The 14,445-nt window shown below is 44.6% G+C and overlaps 3 protein-coding genes and 1 long non-coding RNA gene across 6 annotated transcripts; 2 read left to right on the top strand and 2 right to left on the bottom strand.

Annotated features, from left to right (window-relative positions):
* Positions 1-1,918: 1,918 nt before the first annotated feature.
* Positions 1,919-4,028, bottom strand: tmem82 (transmembrane protein 82). 2 transcript variants are annotated; one of them, XM_040193362.2, is made up of 6 exons: positions 3,887-4,028; positions 3,721-3,793; positions 3,366-3,558; positions 2,798-3,212; positions 2,537-2,727; positions 1,919-2,209 (listed from the first exon to the last, which is right to left on the bottom strand). In XM_040193362.2, the coding sequence occupies exons 1-6, from the start codon at positions 3,978-3,980 to the stop codon at positions 2,132-2,134; spliced, it is 1,044 nt and encodes a 347-aa protein (XP_040049296.1). In that variant the 5' UTR covers positions 3,981-4,028; the 3' UTR covers positions 1,919-2,131. The 2 variants fall into 2 exon arrangements, with proteins under 2 accessions (XP_040049296.1, XP_040049297.1); XM_040193363.2 differs by having other exon boundaries at positions 2,537-2,724.
* LOC144385288 (uncharacterized) lies at positions 3,137-4,486 on the top strand. Its single transcript, XR_013451485.1, has 2 exons — positions 3,137-3,270; positions 3,368-4,486. It is a non-coding gene; the product is annotated as an uncharacterized LOC144385288 (long non-coding RNA).
* A 1,790-nt stretch (positions 4,487-6,276) lies between these two features.
* On the bottom strand, positions 6,277-9,694 carry mad2l2 (mitotic arrest deficient 2 like 2). Its single transcript, XM_040193372.2, has 8 exons — positions 9,206-9,694; positions 8,551-8,669; positions 8,377-8,448; positions 8,187-8,287; positions 8,010-8,104; positions 7,515-7,588; positions 7,319-7,411; positions 6,277-7,102 (listed from the first exon to the last, which is right to left on the bottom strand). Exons 1-8 carry the CDS (start codon positions 9,243-9,245, stop codon positions 7,064-7,066), a joined length of 633 nt encoding a protein of 210 aa, XP_040049306.1. The 5' UTR covers positions 9,246-9,694; the 3' UTR covers positions 6,277-7,063.
* A 1,498-nt stretch (positions 9,695-11,192) lies between these two features.
* slc25a45 (solute carrier family 25 member 45) lies at positions 11,193-14,242 on the top strand. Of its 2 annotated transcripts, none has more exons than XM_040193370.2 (7): positions 11,193-11,381; positions 11,769-11,825; positions 11,911-11,954; positions 12,059-12,130; positions 12,239-12,427; positions 13,282-13,516; positions 13,675-14,242. In XM_040193370.2, the coding sequence occupies exons 1-7, from the start codon at positions 11,339-11,341 to the stop codon at positions 13,953-13,955; spliced, it is 921 nt and encodes a 306-aa protein (XP_040049304.2). In that variant the 5' UTR covers positions 11,193-11,338; the 3' UTR covers positions 13,956-14,242. The 2 variants fall into 2 exon arrangements, with proteins under 2 accessions (XP_040049304.2, XP_040049303.2); XM_040193369.2 differs by having other exon boundaries at positions 11,193-11,402.
* The last annotated feature ends 203 nt before the right edge of the window (positions 14,243-14,445 follow it).

Here is a 14,445-nt window from a genome sequence, read left to right as displayed (position 1 = left end):
TTATCATTTGTCTGATTCCCTTGTCTCAAAAATCCTGCCCTGAGCTCAGTTTAAAGCTAATTAGTAACACGAGCAACGAGGTCCATGTGCAAAGGTACAAAAGACCAGTGATAAACATTAATGATGGGCAAATAAAAGCGGCGCTGGTTTCCTTACGTCATTCCTCGACGGACCATCTACCTGTTTTTGTGATGTTTGTGCAGCTTACGTGAACATATGTTAACCTTTAATCTGACATGAATGGAATGGTGAGTTCCAGTCGCTTCTTGGTACATTCCTGCCCATACAAGCCGAATGTAACAGGGAGGGAAAAAAACAGAAGCGCTCTGTTACTACACCACGGCGTTATTCTGCTTCTGTTACTATATTAAGCACGCACATGAAAGGCGGAAGTGCGCTTGCGTTGAAATGCGGTAACGAGGGACTCGCGCGGCGCCTCTGCGCATGCGCGCGGCGCTCCTATTAGACGAGAGCAGAAGAGCCTGGAAACGTACCGAGGAGCCGAGCAGTCACTCCGGCGGGCACCAGCGCCGCGTCCGCCCAACGCGCCCTGACGTGGAGCTCTATGCAGTTAAACATCCAATGAACCCGCGGGAGGACCATTTCCTATTTCGGTGGATCGACTAGACACCAAAACTCAATGTCCGCTTCAGTGATTCTCAGACGTGGATTATCTCGGGAACCGGACCGTCGGGCCACTGCGCATGCTCACTTCACTCGCCTTTTTCTGTTTTACAAGGAATGACGGGACTGGTGAAACAAAAGACCGTCTCCTGGGATATGTTTCTTTCAGGCCGCAGCTCTCAATAAAGACACATGCCGGCGTCAAAACGCGGATTTAATGAGACGCGCGTCGCTTGTAAAGTCCGTCGAGATTTGTGCGTCGCGAAAAGACGAAAACAAAAAGAGTCACAAACATCTCTTCAGGTGTCATAAAGCCAATAAAGCGAGTGTATGAAAACCCGCGTGGGTCACTGCCGTCAACCGGGCTGCGCTGCAGGTATTTAGAGGCAGTCAATTACCGAGAACCCCCCCCCCCTGTCCCCCTCTGTCCCGCTGTCCCTTTCTTTGTCCAACGCCATTTTGTGTGACTTTACAGCAGCAGTGATGTCGTCAGCCATTTTGCCTTTCCCCCCCTTTCCACGTCGACGGGAGACGAGCGGGAGGCGGGATGACCGCTCGAGCCAACGCCATTAACGCGCAATTAAAAGGAGCTCAGCGGGGGGGCCGCGCTGCCCGGACCGCGACTTAATGTCCGCATTTGTTCGCCTTCCGCAGCTTCCGGTGTCCGCGGGGGCGGAGCGGGACTGAGAGCCGCGTCGTCTTTGAAAAAACGCGTTTTTGTTGTAATTAAACGGACAAGTATTTGTTTTACTGCAAAAAAAAAAAATAGACGTGAATCGTGTGTGTTGGTCTGATGGAATTAACTCGATATAAAATTCAGGTTGTTAATGAGGCGTCATCATGTGTAATATGCATTTTACATTCGCATCGACTGCCTTTGTGTGGTGGGCTCTTTAAACATATAATATATATATATATATATATATATATATATATATATATATATATATATATATATATATATATAATATAAAACGGAACTTTTGTTGCTGGGAAGGAAATAAAACACATTCTTGAACCTCCCTGATGAGAATGGGCCAATAATTAAGGCTCGGTTACAAGCAAATGCAAAACATGTCTTATTTTGACCGGCATCTATCAGGTTGTGGAAAGAGTTACAAGCTCCGTGGAACAAGGAGGAGTAAAGTCTCCCACAGAGTGCAGCATTGATTTAACACAGGCCCCTAGAATAACATCCAGAGTGAGTGTTAACGACCTGTCAATCAGCAAGAATAACAGACAGAAGAGGATCCGTCCCTGAGGCAAGAGGGGTTGAAAAGAAGCACAATCAGCTATGATTCTCTGGATCATATATTAATCCAGATGGTTATTGGTGTTTTTTTAATTACATTTTTTGAAAAACAAGATATTTAATGGCAGGATTGCTCCTGGGATTTTTTTAATGAAAACATTACATTTTAAATACAAAGCCATTCCTTGTTGGCGTGGATCTAACAGGACTCATAGTGTCATGAAAGTGGAGTGACACCGGACTGTCTCAGAGGGTCTATCTCCGATGCTGCTTCTCTTGCGTCTGTGCTCTTCGTTGATCTCTTTTGGTGTAGTGTGTGTAATCCTCCTCGTCCTGCGTGTACAAGTATGACAGATGAACCCACATGAATCACATCGTATTTTATGTTTTAAAGCGACTTTACAGGTGCAGAGCTTTTTCAACATGGTTTGCTCGGTGAAAGCAGAAGTAGGTTCATTACTGTGACCTGAATCCGTCCTGGAGATCTCACACCTTCTCCGCCTGGGACACAAGTTTGAGAAGTTCATTCTCATCTTGGGACCCAGTCTAACGAACACATTGACATTCTGCCCCAGTTTTGGGGTCCCGTTGGGCAGAAAGTGCCCCCCCCCCCCCCCCCCCCCCCCCCCCCCCGTGCTGCTTCCAGGGAGAATCACTGACCTGTGACAATGCGGCATCTAGCAGATCCTTAGTGGGGATCAGACAGCTGGCCTCACCCAGGAAACACATTAGGATGTGAAGCACGTCGGCCCAACGTCCAACAGTCAGCATCAGGACCATCAAACCACCGAGACGCACCACCACGGTGTTCAGGACCGCCTGGCCCCCGGGCGCGCGGTGCTGCTCATCTGCTGAGGCGAAACACGTCATTAGAATGGCCTGTTTATGCGAGTGTTGCGCCGTCTGCCGGTCGTTTCTCACCCTGCATGTACACAACCAGCAGCGTGTAGCAGATAGTCAGTGGCGTCCAAAACCTGAGGGCCTCAGTTGCAGAGAGGAAGTGTTGATTGATGACCGACACGGCGGCCACCACAGCCACGGAGAACGTGATGATCATGGTCCTGCAAAGGCAGGGCTGCAGGCGGCGGCCCCATGCCAGCAGGCCGATGCAGATTGCGCAGTAGCGCTGCGAGCTGTGGAGTTTGTACAGAGACACGACGTGGTGCAGCAGGAGCGTGGCCCGCCTCGCCAGGAACCAGCTCAGCCCCGCGGCCACGAGTAAGCACAGCCAGCGCTGGGACGCCCCCTCGTGGAGGAAGTGCAAGCTGCAGGTTAACGCACAGCCGAGGGAGAACTGGCTTTGAATCAGCAGCTGCTGCACGAATGTCTTTGACCCCTGGGGACATAAAGGAGAAGTGTGAAGAAAACTGATGGATGCATGCAAGCACATGATGGTTGGTTGTTATAATACATGCCGTGATTCATCAAAATTAAGCACGTAGGTTGGGGCAGAGTTAGGCACATTTTCAGCACATGAATGGCTTCTTACAGGTCCTGCTGTAAAGAATCCGGAGATGGCGCGAAGACAAAACTCCAGGACCACCAGGGAGGCTACGCGGGAGCCCACCACAGCCAGCGTCCCAGCCACAAAGAGAAAGTGGAGCTTCCCAACGAGTCCAGTGGTGGTTCTACTTTGATGACTGGCTGTCCTCTGGCTCGGTGTGTCATTTTTATCACTCCAGCTGTGGGTTGTGGGGAAACAAATCAGGAAAGAAACACACACGTTAAATGGGTCCCTTCTACCAATGAAAGAGTTTTTGGATGAGAATGGAGAAAAACAGTTGATGAAAAAATGAACATAGCATTAATCCATTTGCTGATCTATTACAGGATATCTCCATAACCTCTCCTCCTTTAGAAATAAGTGCAGTCTTATCAGGGAGCACAGCACCGAGATCCCACAAGCACCGACCAGTCCTGCAGTTTAAACAACACGGAATGTTCAATTAGCCAAAGCAGTTTGGAAACAGACTGCAGCGACGACGACATCTCAGACTATGAGGAGCTCACCTTGTAGTAAACTATGCACTGGGTTTGTATCTGGAGTCAACCACCCTGGTAGGAAGTAGGAAGTCGGAATAAGAGAGGTAAAAAAGGATAACATCGTGCCGCCGTCGACTTTTAAATGTCGCACGTTTTAGAAAAAAGCACGGACGTAAAAAGTGACCTTAGCGATCACGCTCTGTGAAGGATCATGGTTTGTTGGTATTCCAAATCTGGTGCCCGGAAATGTGAAGTATAAGCTCGGCCCTTCTGTTTATCTCTGTTGCCTCAGCGTTGAGCTTTGCTCACAGAAGCCTGTGCGGTGCCTTGGACCAAAGGTCGCCAGGAGTGTCGGTGAAACAGGGGCCCTCGGGCCCTCGGGCCCTCTGAGTCACAGCCTGACAGTGGAGGCCATTGCTTCACACGGCAGGTGGTGCTCGTACTCTGAAGTTGTCTGCAAGCTACATTTTAACCATTACACATCTAGGGCTGAGTTATCGGTCAATCACAGATATTAGAATGGGAAAACGGCCAATTTAACACACGCACGCACAAAACCAAGAAAAAGTGACAAAGCTGTGACCGTTTAGAACAAATAGCAATACAATGTCAAATAAAAAATAAAAATGCCAAGTATATTAAGTTTTAAGATGTTCAAAGAAAAGTGTAAATGTATTTTGAGTGAAAAATAAAGAATGCTTTATATCTTTAGGTACAATATGTGCAACTCAACAGTCAACTTAACGTCTTATTGTGAGACCACCAAAAAACATAGAATTATGTTGCATCGCCTGATCTTATGAACTATTTTGATGTGCTTAAAATGCAGTTTTATAAGATTAAAAAAACCATGAGGATACATGGGTTTATATTCCCAGCTCGGAGGAAGCAGGTGTTCAGAACACATGTCCAGTCGTAAGATTGACGCCTGTCCGCGGGGGGGCGGCAGCGTGCAATGTTTATTATTAATTGAACTGACATCCATCGGCAGAGAGCAATGAGCAGCAAACGATCAACGCTCAAAGTCAAAGCTCTAAGCTCTGGAACCACAGTGAACATGAATAAAACAGCCCTGTGCAGTAATGCGCCAGAATTAGCCACAAGGCTATTTTAATGCAAACACTGTAGCAATAATATCTGATGTATATCACAGAGGCCACATGAGTGTTGAAATCTAATCTGAGAGTATATTGGTTAACTGGTCCATCCCGCGTTTGAATAAATTGTGAATGCATGTTGCCTCCACACTGTAAAAACACATTTCTCTTTTCTTATTGAGCCAAAGAGAAAATCTGTGCATCAACAAAGGGACATTATATATTCAATCAATTCACATTCTCCTGAATATCTACAGCACAGAGGTATTTTCTTATCGACACAGCGTTGGATGAGACTAGAGACAAACCAACCATAGGGGGCATAAATCGCCGCTTATCACTGAGAAAGAATAATAAAAGTGGAAAAGGTGAAGTCCAACCAATGGGTTTATGAATTTATTGGATTGGGTGACCTCAGTGAACCCGTCAACAACGACCGCGCTCTCGAGAAGAATTATGAACAAATAATGTTTAATTAAATGTAGGGATGTTAGGTTAATTCTGCTTTGTGTGGCGACGGCTGCTTTTGATTCTGAATATTTTAGTTGTTTTAGCTCTGGACTGATTAAACACTATACTTGGTTAACGTGATTTATTTCACTTTCATACACGATACATTAAAGGTAGATTTATACGGTTTGTATATTTTCTAGATTAATTTCAAGTCATAAAATATCAAATCTGCATTTATACCTGGTGTACTGTAAAAGATTTACAGTCAGATTGAAGGGACTTTGTGGTGAAACCAGGTCATGAGATAACGCGAGGAGAGCCTCAGATGACCTCACGCTGTCTGATCAGAGTCTCTCTCTCAGCGGGGGAGTTGTGGTGACGGCAGCAGGAGCTTTGGCTGCACTGGTGTCTGTTTACATCATGGGATCCCTCACAGGGTGAATAAATAACTGCAAAGAAAATGTCCCTTTTGCCTTGTTATTCCGGTCTCAAAACCTTCAATAGATAAAATTTAAAAAATAATATATATAATTATAAAATAATATACATCTTTATTGTTATTTTGTGTTGCAACTATGCATCAACAAAAGAGTGACTATTAAAGACAAAGCAGAGCTCAGGCTTTGTTTAAGCCAGAGTCTTTAGTTGTGCACGTACATTTGGGACAGTAGCTTCCTCTTTGTATAAATCCTCACCTCAAGCTGCACAGCTGAAGACAGGAGTCACTGTAGATCAGGGAGAAGCGGAGTCGGATTTGACTGCCCAGTTAAACTGAATCAATCTAACATTCTGGTGAAGGATTGCTGCATTCTACAATCATTCTACAAAGTCGTTGCTTCATTACACACTAACAGAGCTATACAGTAGTTGTATTTGAAAAACTTTTAATCACATTTTTTATTTTCACATAGTTATAAGCGGTTCCTTTGTCACAACAGAAAACATTTGAATTTGGGATAAACACACACACATCCCTCTTAATATCATATGAACCCACCAAAAACTCTCATCACGCATCCTCGACCAAAGACGTTGCAGACACCAAGTGGGGGACACTTCAACATGCCATCACTCACTCAGACGTTATAGTGGGTGAAAAAAAAGAAAAACTCCTTGTGTGTGACTTCAACGTGGAGAAGAAAAGACCATCTCTAGAAAGCAAATTCCCCACAAAGAGAAACAACGAATCGGTTTTACACTGAAGACACATTTAAGGGTTAATGATACCTGTGCTTTGTAGATCTCGTAGATATTTCAGTTGCTATCGGATACACCAATTCCTCTGGAATTGTATTTTTAAGTTGCGTCCGCTAAATTCTTATCCTACTGTTCCAATAAAGTTCTGCATTGAAGTAATCAAACACGATACATGGCAATATAATTACAACCGTGCATATTTGTATGGCATGCAATCAAATCACGGGCTGGGTAAAAACTACATGAGCCCGATTTGATTCTTAATGTGGGTTTCATCCGTCCAACCCTAAGCGCTAGCTGCAGCTCAGTGTGCACATCTCACCCACACACGCTCATTCTTGATGACCCCACGTGTTCCACAAAAACACGTTTTCTTTTGTTTCTTTAGAGTGTTTCAGGTAGCTCTGATATACTGTGTCATATACTTTGCTGATGATACGTTGCAGTTTTTAAAGGCCTACGTTTTCTGGGCTCTCTCTTCCACGTAGAGCTGCATCTGTTAAAGACAGACAATAAATCAGAAATCAGTAAGAGCAAGTGGGGGACACTTCAACACGACCAAATGAAAATTGATTACATTGACTGCGTGATTTGGTTTTAGGTGAAGGGTAGCAGATTAAAACTATCACATGTTTAGGTTTTGTGGAAAAAAACATCAGCACGTTTTTTGGCCTTTTGGGAAGCTGAACAGTTTAATGACATTTCTGCTCACTTTCACGATGTCAGATGTCATGGTCTTCAGTGGGATGAGTCTAGGCTCCTGCATGTGCACCTCCTGCTCATCAGCAACTATCCATGGGAAATCCTAAAGGGTGAAAATGCACAAATGTGACGCCACAGATGCATTTCACTATTCCGCGTTAACATATTACTAGAGCGGATTGCAATAATGCCAAGGAGAACCTCACCTTGATCACTTGGACCTTCTCCATGTTGCGCGTGGCAGCATCTCTAGTATGAACCAGTACTGTAAACGAACACCCTGCAACAAACAACAGGCCAAAAATGAGTCTAGGATTTGTTCCTATCTGACTAGAATGTCTTCATCATTAAATGTGGCGATCATCACACACTTGGTTCTCTTGTAATAGTCCCTGGTCTGGTTTATTTCCTACATTACACGTCATTTAGCAGACGCTTTTATCCAAAGCGACTTACATGCTTGTCCAATAGGATGGATGCATTTTGAGAAGGACCATTGCTGCCGTAGAGTTGAGTCTGACAATTGAATACCCTGAACAACTTTTCATCGTATTTTGTCAATTTGGTGCCGTACATTTCTGCACACGTAGCAGTAGTTAGTCTTACAAAAGAGGGACATCACTACAAAAAATTTGGGGAACCACTGATCAAGAGACTGCTGATTTATTTTTTGTGTCTGTCATGTGCATCTCTTTTTGTACCTGGAGGATTATTGTTTAAAACAGCGTCACACACGCTGATCTTCAGGATGAACGCCCTCAGCAGCTGCTCCACGTGGGACAGTAAGGTGTCCGAGCTGTAACAACACAACCGCGCGTCGTTAGCGGAACTCACTTCAAACTTTGGAAATAACTTAAGGAGGGGAAGAAGAGAACAACCTGATGGACAGCAGTGGAGGTTGGGAAATCTCAAATACAAATCTTTCTACTGGATGATGCTCCTTGTCCATGATGACCACTGCAACCTTCTCTGCGTCATTCTGGTGGGGAAATGAAAGACTTAAGTGTGTGAGCACGCAGAGGAGACACGGTCACGTTAAACAAACCTCCCTATCAGGTCATGACTTACCTTCTCAATGAGGGGCTTCACACAATGAAGTGTATCTTGGATGTATTGATTTAGCTCTGGATGACATGACATCTGGAAATAAAAGACACCAAACACTTGAAGAACCATTTTTGAGGTACAAACAGGTAAGCCCACCTAACAGAGGGAGCGAATGACACATATATCCTCCTGTACCTGCACAGGCACGTTGTATTTCTTTCTCTTCTGAAATATTCCCGAGGGATAAACTTCACGCACATACAGGATGAGATGAATAGCGACTTCCAGGAACTCGCACAGGATGTCAGCAACCACTGGAAGAGAGGAGTCAGCTGGTTAATTACGTTCAAAGTAGCACCAGACTCAATGCAAACACCCGGTCATTTAGTGTTTCCATACGAGGTCACAACAAGCAACCCAGGGCGAGATGGATCTAGTGAGGAGGATTTACAAAAACAATCTGCTGTTATTTGAGTCAATTCCATTCATTTTGTATAGTTGGAAATCCCAACGCTTTACGATCTGTACACAAACGACTTTGTACTGGAACCCTCACATCTCTTCCAGGAACAACTTTTAAATATATTAAAGTGTTCATATGACGGCAGTAGATACGTATTATTACTACAAATATGAAAGCATGTGCCCACAATAAGACTGCATGCGACAACATGCAGCATACATGGCTGGTGGGTTATTTGTCCATAGGCTGAGTCCAATTTAAAGGCCGAATATGAAGTTATATAAACGGACATTTGTCATGGCAACGTTAATTCAGGGGCGCTGAACCACCGCTAAAAGGACCCATAACAGGACCTTGTCATTCTGTAGGTTTGTGCGGTAAACGTACCTTGTCCAAAATTGAGATCCTGCCTTGTTAAAGTCGTCATGTTTTCTATCCAACAAACTGTCAGGCGAAACAAACAGCCGGCGTCTACCGCCAGCTAACGTTAGCAACGCGGTTGTCTGTCAGGCGTTCATTATCTTCAGGCGGGTTTTCAGCTGCTATCCTTCTTTGGTCGCTGCTCGGATTGACGGTGACAACTAACGCGAGGGGAGGATTAAAATGTCCGTTTGCACGCACATCTACGGGGAAACATCAAACACGCAGAGGCACACTTCTAAAGGACCAGGCCAATTTCATGAAACAAACACCGCGGCTTTCCCCCCGTTTCCAGAGCGTTTCCGAAGCTTGGTGTCGCATTGTGTTGACGTCACCATTTGTTTACATGTCGCCTGGCGTCTACTAGTGATGACGTCGTTTGTCAAACAATACCGGGTTTATTTGTCGGGAATAATTACCGCTATTCCTTCCTCGACTACACGTGTGTTTGTGAATAGCCAGAAACGGGATACGAGTAGCAGAGGAATTACACAGAGAAATGCTGATTTATCACAACAACGGCCTTGAGATATAATATATGGCCACTAAATACCAGTCTCATGCAATTAAAATCCAAGGAAGAAAAACGGATACGGTGTGTTTTGACACATTATAAATCGTCTTACTGACGTTTGTTAACACGCGAAACACAGTTGTTTTGACTTTTATAAAAGTAAAAGGTTGACCTTTGGTGTGCCCATTCTAAAGTTGGTATCCAGTGGTGCGGTAATCGGATCGCCTGGAGACCAAAAACATGACTAACTTAATCTTTACCCTCCTTCATATCCTGCAACATGTTCGTCCCACCTTTTTTATCCAGGTGATAATAAGTCAGTGTGTTGCATTTAAAGCAACCTTAGTGGTCATTGCGGGTTTAAGAAGGGTGAATGAAAACACAATTTAAAGAATAACTGAAATGTGTTGTTTGCATCTGAAAAATGAGAATAAATTGGATATGTGATATTTCTGTGTATCTAAATCAACAATGCAACCTGCTCAAAGGACAAACATCTTTTTATGAATGTACTAGATTGAAAACATTTTCTTTTAATTTTCTGCATCATCCATCCGTGTATCATCATCAAATCGAAGCCCTTCAGGTTGTAAAAGCCCATTAGAAACAGGAGGTAACCAGGTAGAATTACATTTTTATAATATATGTAGTTATATTTGTTCAAGTCAGATCACATGGGCTCATATAACTAACAGAAGACGCTTGTGGCCGTCCACAAACCTCTGGACTAAACAGTCACTGCTTTATAACAGCGGGGCCGCGCATCAATCAACAAGCAGCGTGAGGCTCGTTCAATCAGGGCAGCGTCCGATGACGTAATGTTGTTCTACCAGATGCGCAGTTTTCATCTTGAAATAATCCCAAAAGATCTGCCATGCAATAAATACAATCCATAGATTTATTTTTCATAAACTTTCAGAATTCATGTTTTTCTACCACGCGGAAAAGTCGAAACTAGTGATGCATAATTAGCGGAAAGCGATTCAGCCTTCAAAATAAAACCATACACACGAGGTATTTAAGAAATATACTATAAGACGATCTGTTATTTGATCTTAATTGAAGGATATCCCATTGTCCCACATAACATTTAACATCATTGAGGGGTTTGCTACAAAATATTTGACTGAGAGCGTGTTACACTTTTGAATGGTCGCAAATGTATAGTTTCACTTAAACTGACATGAATAATAATAACACAGATGTATACAACCACAACTGGAGTTGGAGGGGATTTTATTAAAATGTATTAAATAGACTTAAGACTTAACTTTAAGCTGACTTAACTTGATCAATTACATTTTGTATGTTTGGGCTGCACGGCTCATATCAAATAATATACATAAGGTTTTGTATTCAGAGGCTGAACTGAATCTGTTTACCTGAAATTTTAGCAATTCCACTTTGTCACTGACAATACACAAACCTGGACGGCTCATGTGTTTAACTGTATTTTAGACGAACTGATCAATTCGGTGGCTTTTATTCCGACAGACAGACGAGTCCAGCAGGAAAAGCCCCTGTAAATACATGTGGATTGCTTCGGGACTCGATTCCATGGATGCAGATGAAGTCAAAGATCGTTTATGTACGCTGACATTGAGGGAAAACGGATTACATTGAGCACGAGTATCCTGAAGGAACAGCGAGGTGACTCTTAAATAAGGCAGGCGATGCGATCCCGTTTGAGTTGAGCCTTTCGTTGCACGTCGTGCGCGCTGCGCACAGCGGGACAACCTGCAAGTGTGAAACTGCTGCTTTTGCACGTGAAGTGTAGTTATGTTGAGAGGCTAACTAATCTCTAAAGTGAAGTTAAGTAGTTTACCCATTGGAAACGGAACTTCCTAGGTTATATAAATGGCATCATAATTCTTCTTGTGTAGTAATTATGTAACAATCAGTGTTACATAATTCTCACAGTTGAGCAGGAGTTTGTCCGAGGTCCGTTTCTATTGTAGCTGCTGCAGGATTGTTCATCTTTTTATCTCTGTAACCCCTTAAACACGCTGCGTGCAGTTTGTCACATCGTGCAAGGCATGCCTTTCATGGAATTCATAGCTGGGAGCCTTTCCGGTAAGAAAAACGATGCTTTATTTGATATGACTAAATGCAGTATTCATGTGGAGAAATAACACATCCTTGTTGGTCATCTGTTTAGGTGCACTCGGACTGGCAGTGGGCCATCCATTAGACACTGTGAAGGTTTTATGAGATATATATATATACACACACACACACACACTAAAATCTTTAAATTAACCAGATGCATAAAACTATACTGAGTCAGGCACTGTTTATGTTTGTAGGTGTGTCTGCAGGCCCAGTCTGTGTATACAGGGATATTTCACTGTATGTCTAAAACATACTCTAAAGAAGGGGTAGGTGGCGCGTCCTCTTAAACGTATTTCCCCAGTTATCACTGCAGAAATAGCAACAGAAAGTATTGATTTCTGTGTATTCATCTGTTAATTATGTTTTATTATCAGCTCCATGGATTCTTCAAAGGTATGGCTTTCCCCGTGCTGACCACTGGCATCACCAACTCTGTTGTCTTTGGCTCTTACAGTAATGCCTTAGATCACCTCACTCAGTCTCAGCAGGGGGGCCGCGGCCACGGAAAAGCGGCCTCCGCTGCACAGGTCTTCACTGCTGGCTGCTTCTCGGGCTTGATGCAGGTGAGGACGCCCCGGCTGGTGTTCACAGCCGCGACGTTTCTGCGGATATTACCGGCATGATGGAAGTTTTGGCCACACGTGTGAAACAGACCACATCCAGCTCTTTAGTTACGGTTTCACCAGGACTTTGTGCCCCCCCACCACCTTTAAGAGAATCGTGTGTGGAGTCAGGACAAGTGCAATGAACTACTGGCCCCTGGAGGTTAAAATGTTCATCACATCCCACAACACGAAAATCTCGGTGAGGGAACTGAGGAGAAGCCAAAGGTTCATCTGGTGCATCAACCATGTGCATGAGGGTATTTAGGTAGACATTTAACCGCAGGCTTGGGTCCAAGTAAATGGTGTAAGGTTAAGTATACGTAATTATTGATACATACACCTTGTTGACTCATAAGTGTGAGTCGAGTGGCCTGCGTCTTTAGTTAGACCCAAACAAAAGTCGTGACAGTAAAAGGCTCCTGACCAAGAACCTTTTCCTACTCTCGCTTACGTAAAGTTGAGTACAGATGAAGGGAACGGGTCGACCTTTCGTTGTGGATGTCGTTGCGTGATATTTGTTTGTGTGGCTGTAATCAGGTAGAGGAGACAGTACAACAATAACAATATCACAACGCCTGTATTGACTTTACTGGGATGGAACTGGTGGAACCAGTCAGCCCTTCAACAGCAAATATTAAGCTGCCACCGGGCAGGACTCGCCCTTGTTGCTTTTAGCCTGAAAATAAAATATATCTCCATGCTTATCATTCAAGCTTTTGTCTGAAAACCTTGGATAAAGCCTTCAACGTTGAACCGTGAAGAAATGATAAACGTTTGGGTGGAACGGCACTTAAAGACGAACCGCCCTGCAGGTGGGTGCGTACGCCCCCATCGACCTGGTGAAGGTGCGTCTGCAGAATCAAACCGGCGTCGGCAGATACCGAGGACCCGTCCACTGTGTCGCCGTCATCCTGAGGGAAGAGGGGCCCAGGGGTCTGTTCAGGGGGGGGCTGGCCGTGGCCCTGAGGGACGTACCCTGCTACGGCCTCTACTTTCTGCCCTACGAGGTCACTCGGAAGGCTCTGACCAGGAGCGGCGAAGAGCCAGGTCAGTGTCAGAGGGGAGAGGGCAACATCACATGTGTGAGACACTGAGGGTGATCCACGTCAGGAACGCTGAGGGGGGGGGGGGGGGGGGGTGATCAGCCAAACGTTTTCCTTTAAAGTAAAACTGATTATTCACCACCCTCACCTTTCTGTCCTCAGGTACGTTTGCAACCATAATGGCGGGCGGCTTGGCCGGCGTGGTGACCTGGTCCTTCGCCACGCCCATGGATGTGGTCAAAGCCCGGCTCCAGATGTCAGGGGCCGGCGGCAGGGAGTACAGGGGGGTCCTGCACTGCATCGCAGCCAGCTACAGGGAGGAGGGATTGAGGGTCTTCTACAAAGGCCTCCTGCTCAACAGCCTGAGGGCTTTCCCAGTGAACGCCGTCACCTTCCTCAGCTACGAGAGTCTGATGAGTCTGTACTGTCCACCACCGAGATGAGGCGCCCTCCCAGCGGGGCGGGGGGGCTTTAATATGCAAACGCAGTTTGAGTGCAGGTCAGATACCCTCTGAGTTGCTTAACATCAGCGTAACAGTCTGACGTGTGGACAGTTTTAAGATGAGGTGAAACTTCTACAAAGACTCCAACGAAGCCCACGTGGTTCTGGACGTGTATATATATATATTTCTCTGTACATGACAAAATATGAAGGTATAACCTTAACCGGAGATGTTCACCATACGTTTTCATTACACAATAAAGTAAATGATTTTTCGTGATAAATAAATACAGAGAATGTGTCTCATTTTAATGTGGTGTCTAGTCCACCGAGTCATTCACATGAACAGCCACTAGACACTTTAAGATCACACATAAATGAACTGTGTTAACACGAACAGAATGAGGACAGCTACGTATTCATTGAGTCGCCCAACGCAGTTAGTCTTATTTCAATAAATAATAAAATTATTTATAATTATAAATTATACA

The sequence above is a fragment of the Gasterosteus aculeatus genome, chromosome 2 (assembly GCF_964276395.1).
Source record: "Gasterosteus aculeatus chromosome 2, fGasAcu3.hap1.1, whole genome shotgun sequence".
Lineage (NCBI taxonomy): Eukaryota > Metazoa > Chordata > Actinopteri > Perciformes > Gasterosteidae > Gasterosteus > Gasterosteus aculeatus.
The sequence above is the reverse complement of the archived record's forward strand: the minus strand, read 5'-3'. Positions and strand labels throughout refer to the sequence as shown.

Coding starts and splice junctions, on each gene's coding strand:
- tmem82 (XM_040193362.2), bottom strand. CDS start 3,980: ATGTTATCCTTTTTTACCTCTCTTATTCCGACTTCCTACTTCCTACCA. Junction 3,794..3,886: donor AGTGCATAGTTTACTACAAG/GTGAGCTCCTCA, acceptor TTTAAACTGCAG/GACTGGTCGGTGCTTGTGGG. Junction 3,213..3,365: donor GATTCTTTACAGCAGGACCT/GTAAGAAGCCAT, acceptor TTATGTCCCCAG/GGGTCAAAGACATTCGTGCA.
- mad2l2 (XM_040193372.2), bottom strand. CDS start 9,245: ATGACGACTTTAACAAGGCAGGATCTCAATTTTGGACAAG. Junction 7,412..7,514: donor AGAAGGTCCAAGTGATCAAG/GTGAGGTTCTCC, acceptor TTCACCCTTTAG/GATTTCCCATGGATAGTTGC. Junction 7,103..7,318: donor TGACATCTGACATCGTGAAA/GTGAGCAGAAAT, acceptor TGTCTTTAACAG/ATGCAGCTCTACGTGGAAGA.
- slc25a45 (XM_040193369.2), top strand. CDS start 11,339: ATGTACGCTGACATTGAGGGAAAACGGATTACATTGAGCACGAGTATC. Junction 11,955..12,058: donor ATCCATTAGACACTGTGAAG/GTTTTATGAGAT, acceptor TTATGTTTGTAG/GTGTGTCTGCAGGCCCAGTC. Junction 13,517..13,674: donor CAGGAGCGGCGAAGAGCCAG/GTCAGTGTCAGA, acceptor TTCTGTCCTCAG/GTACGTTTGCAACCATAATG.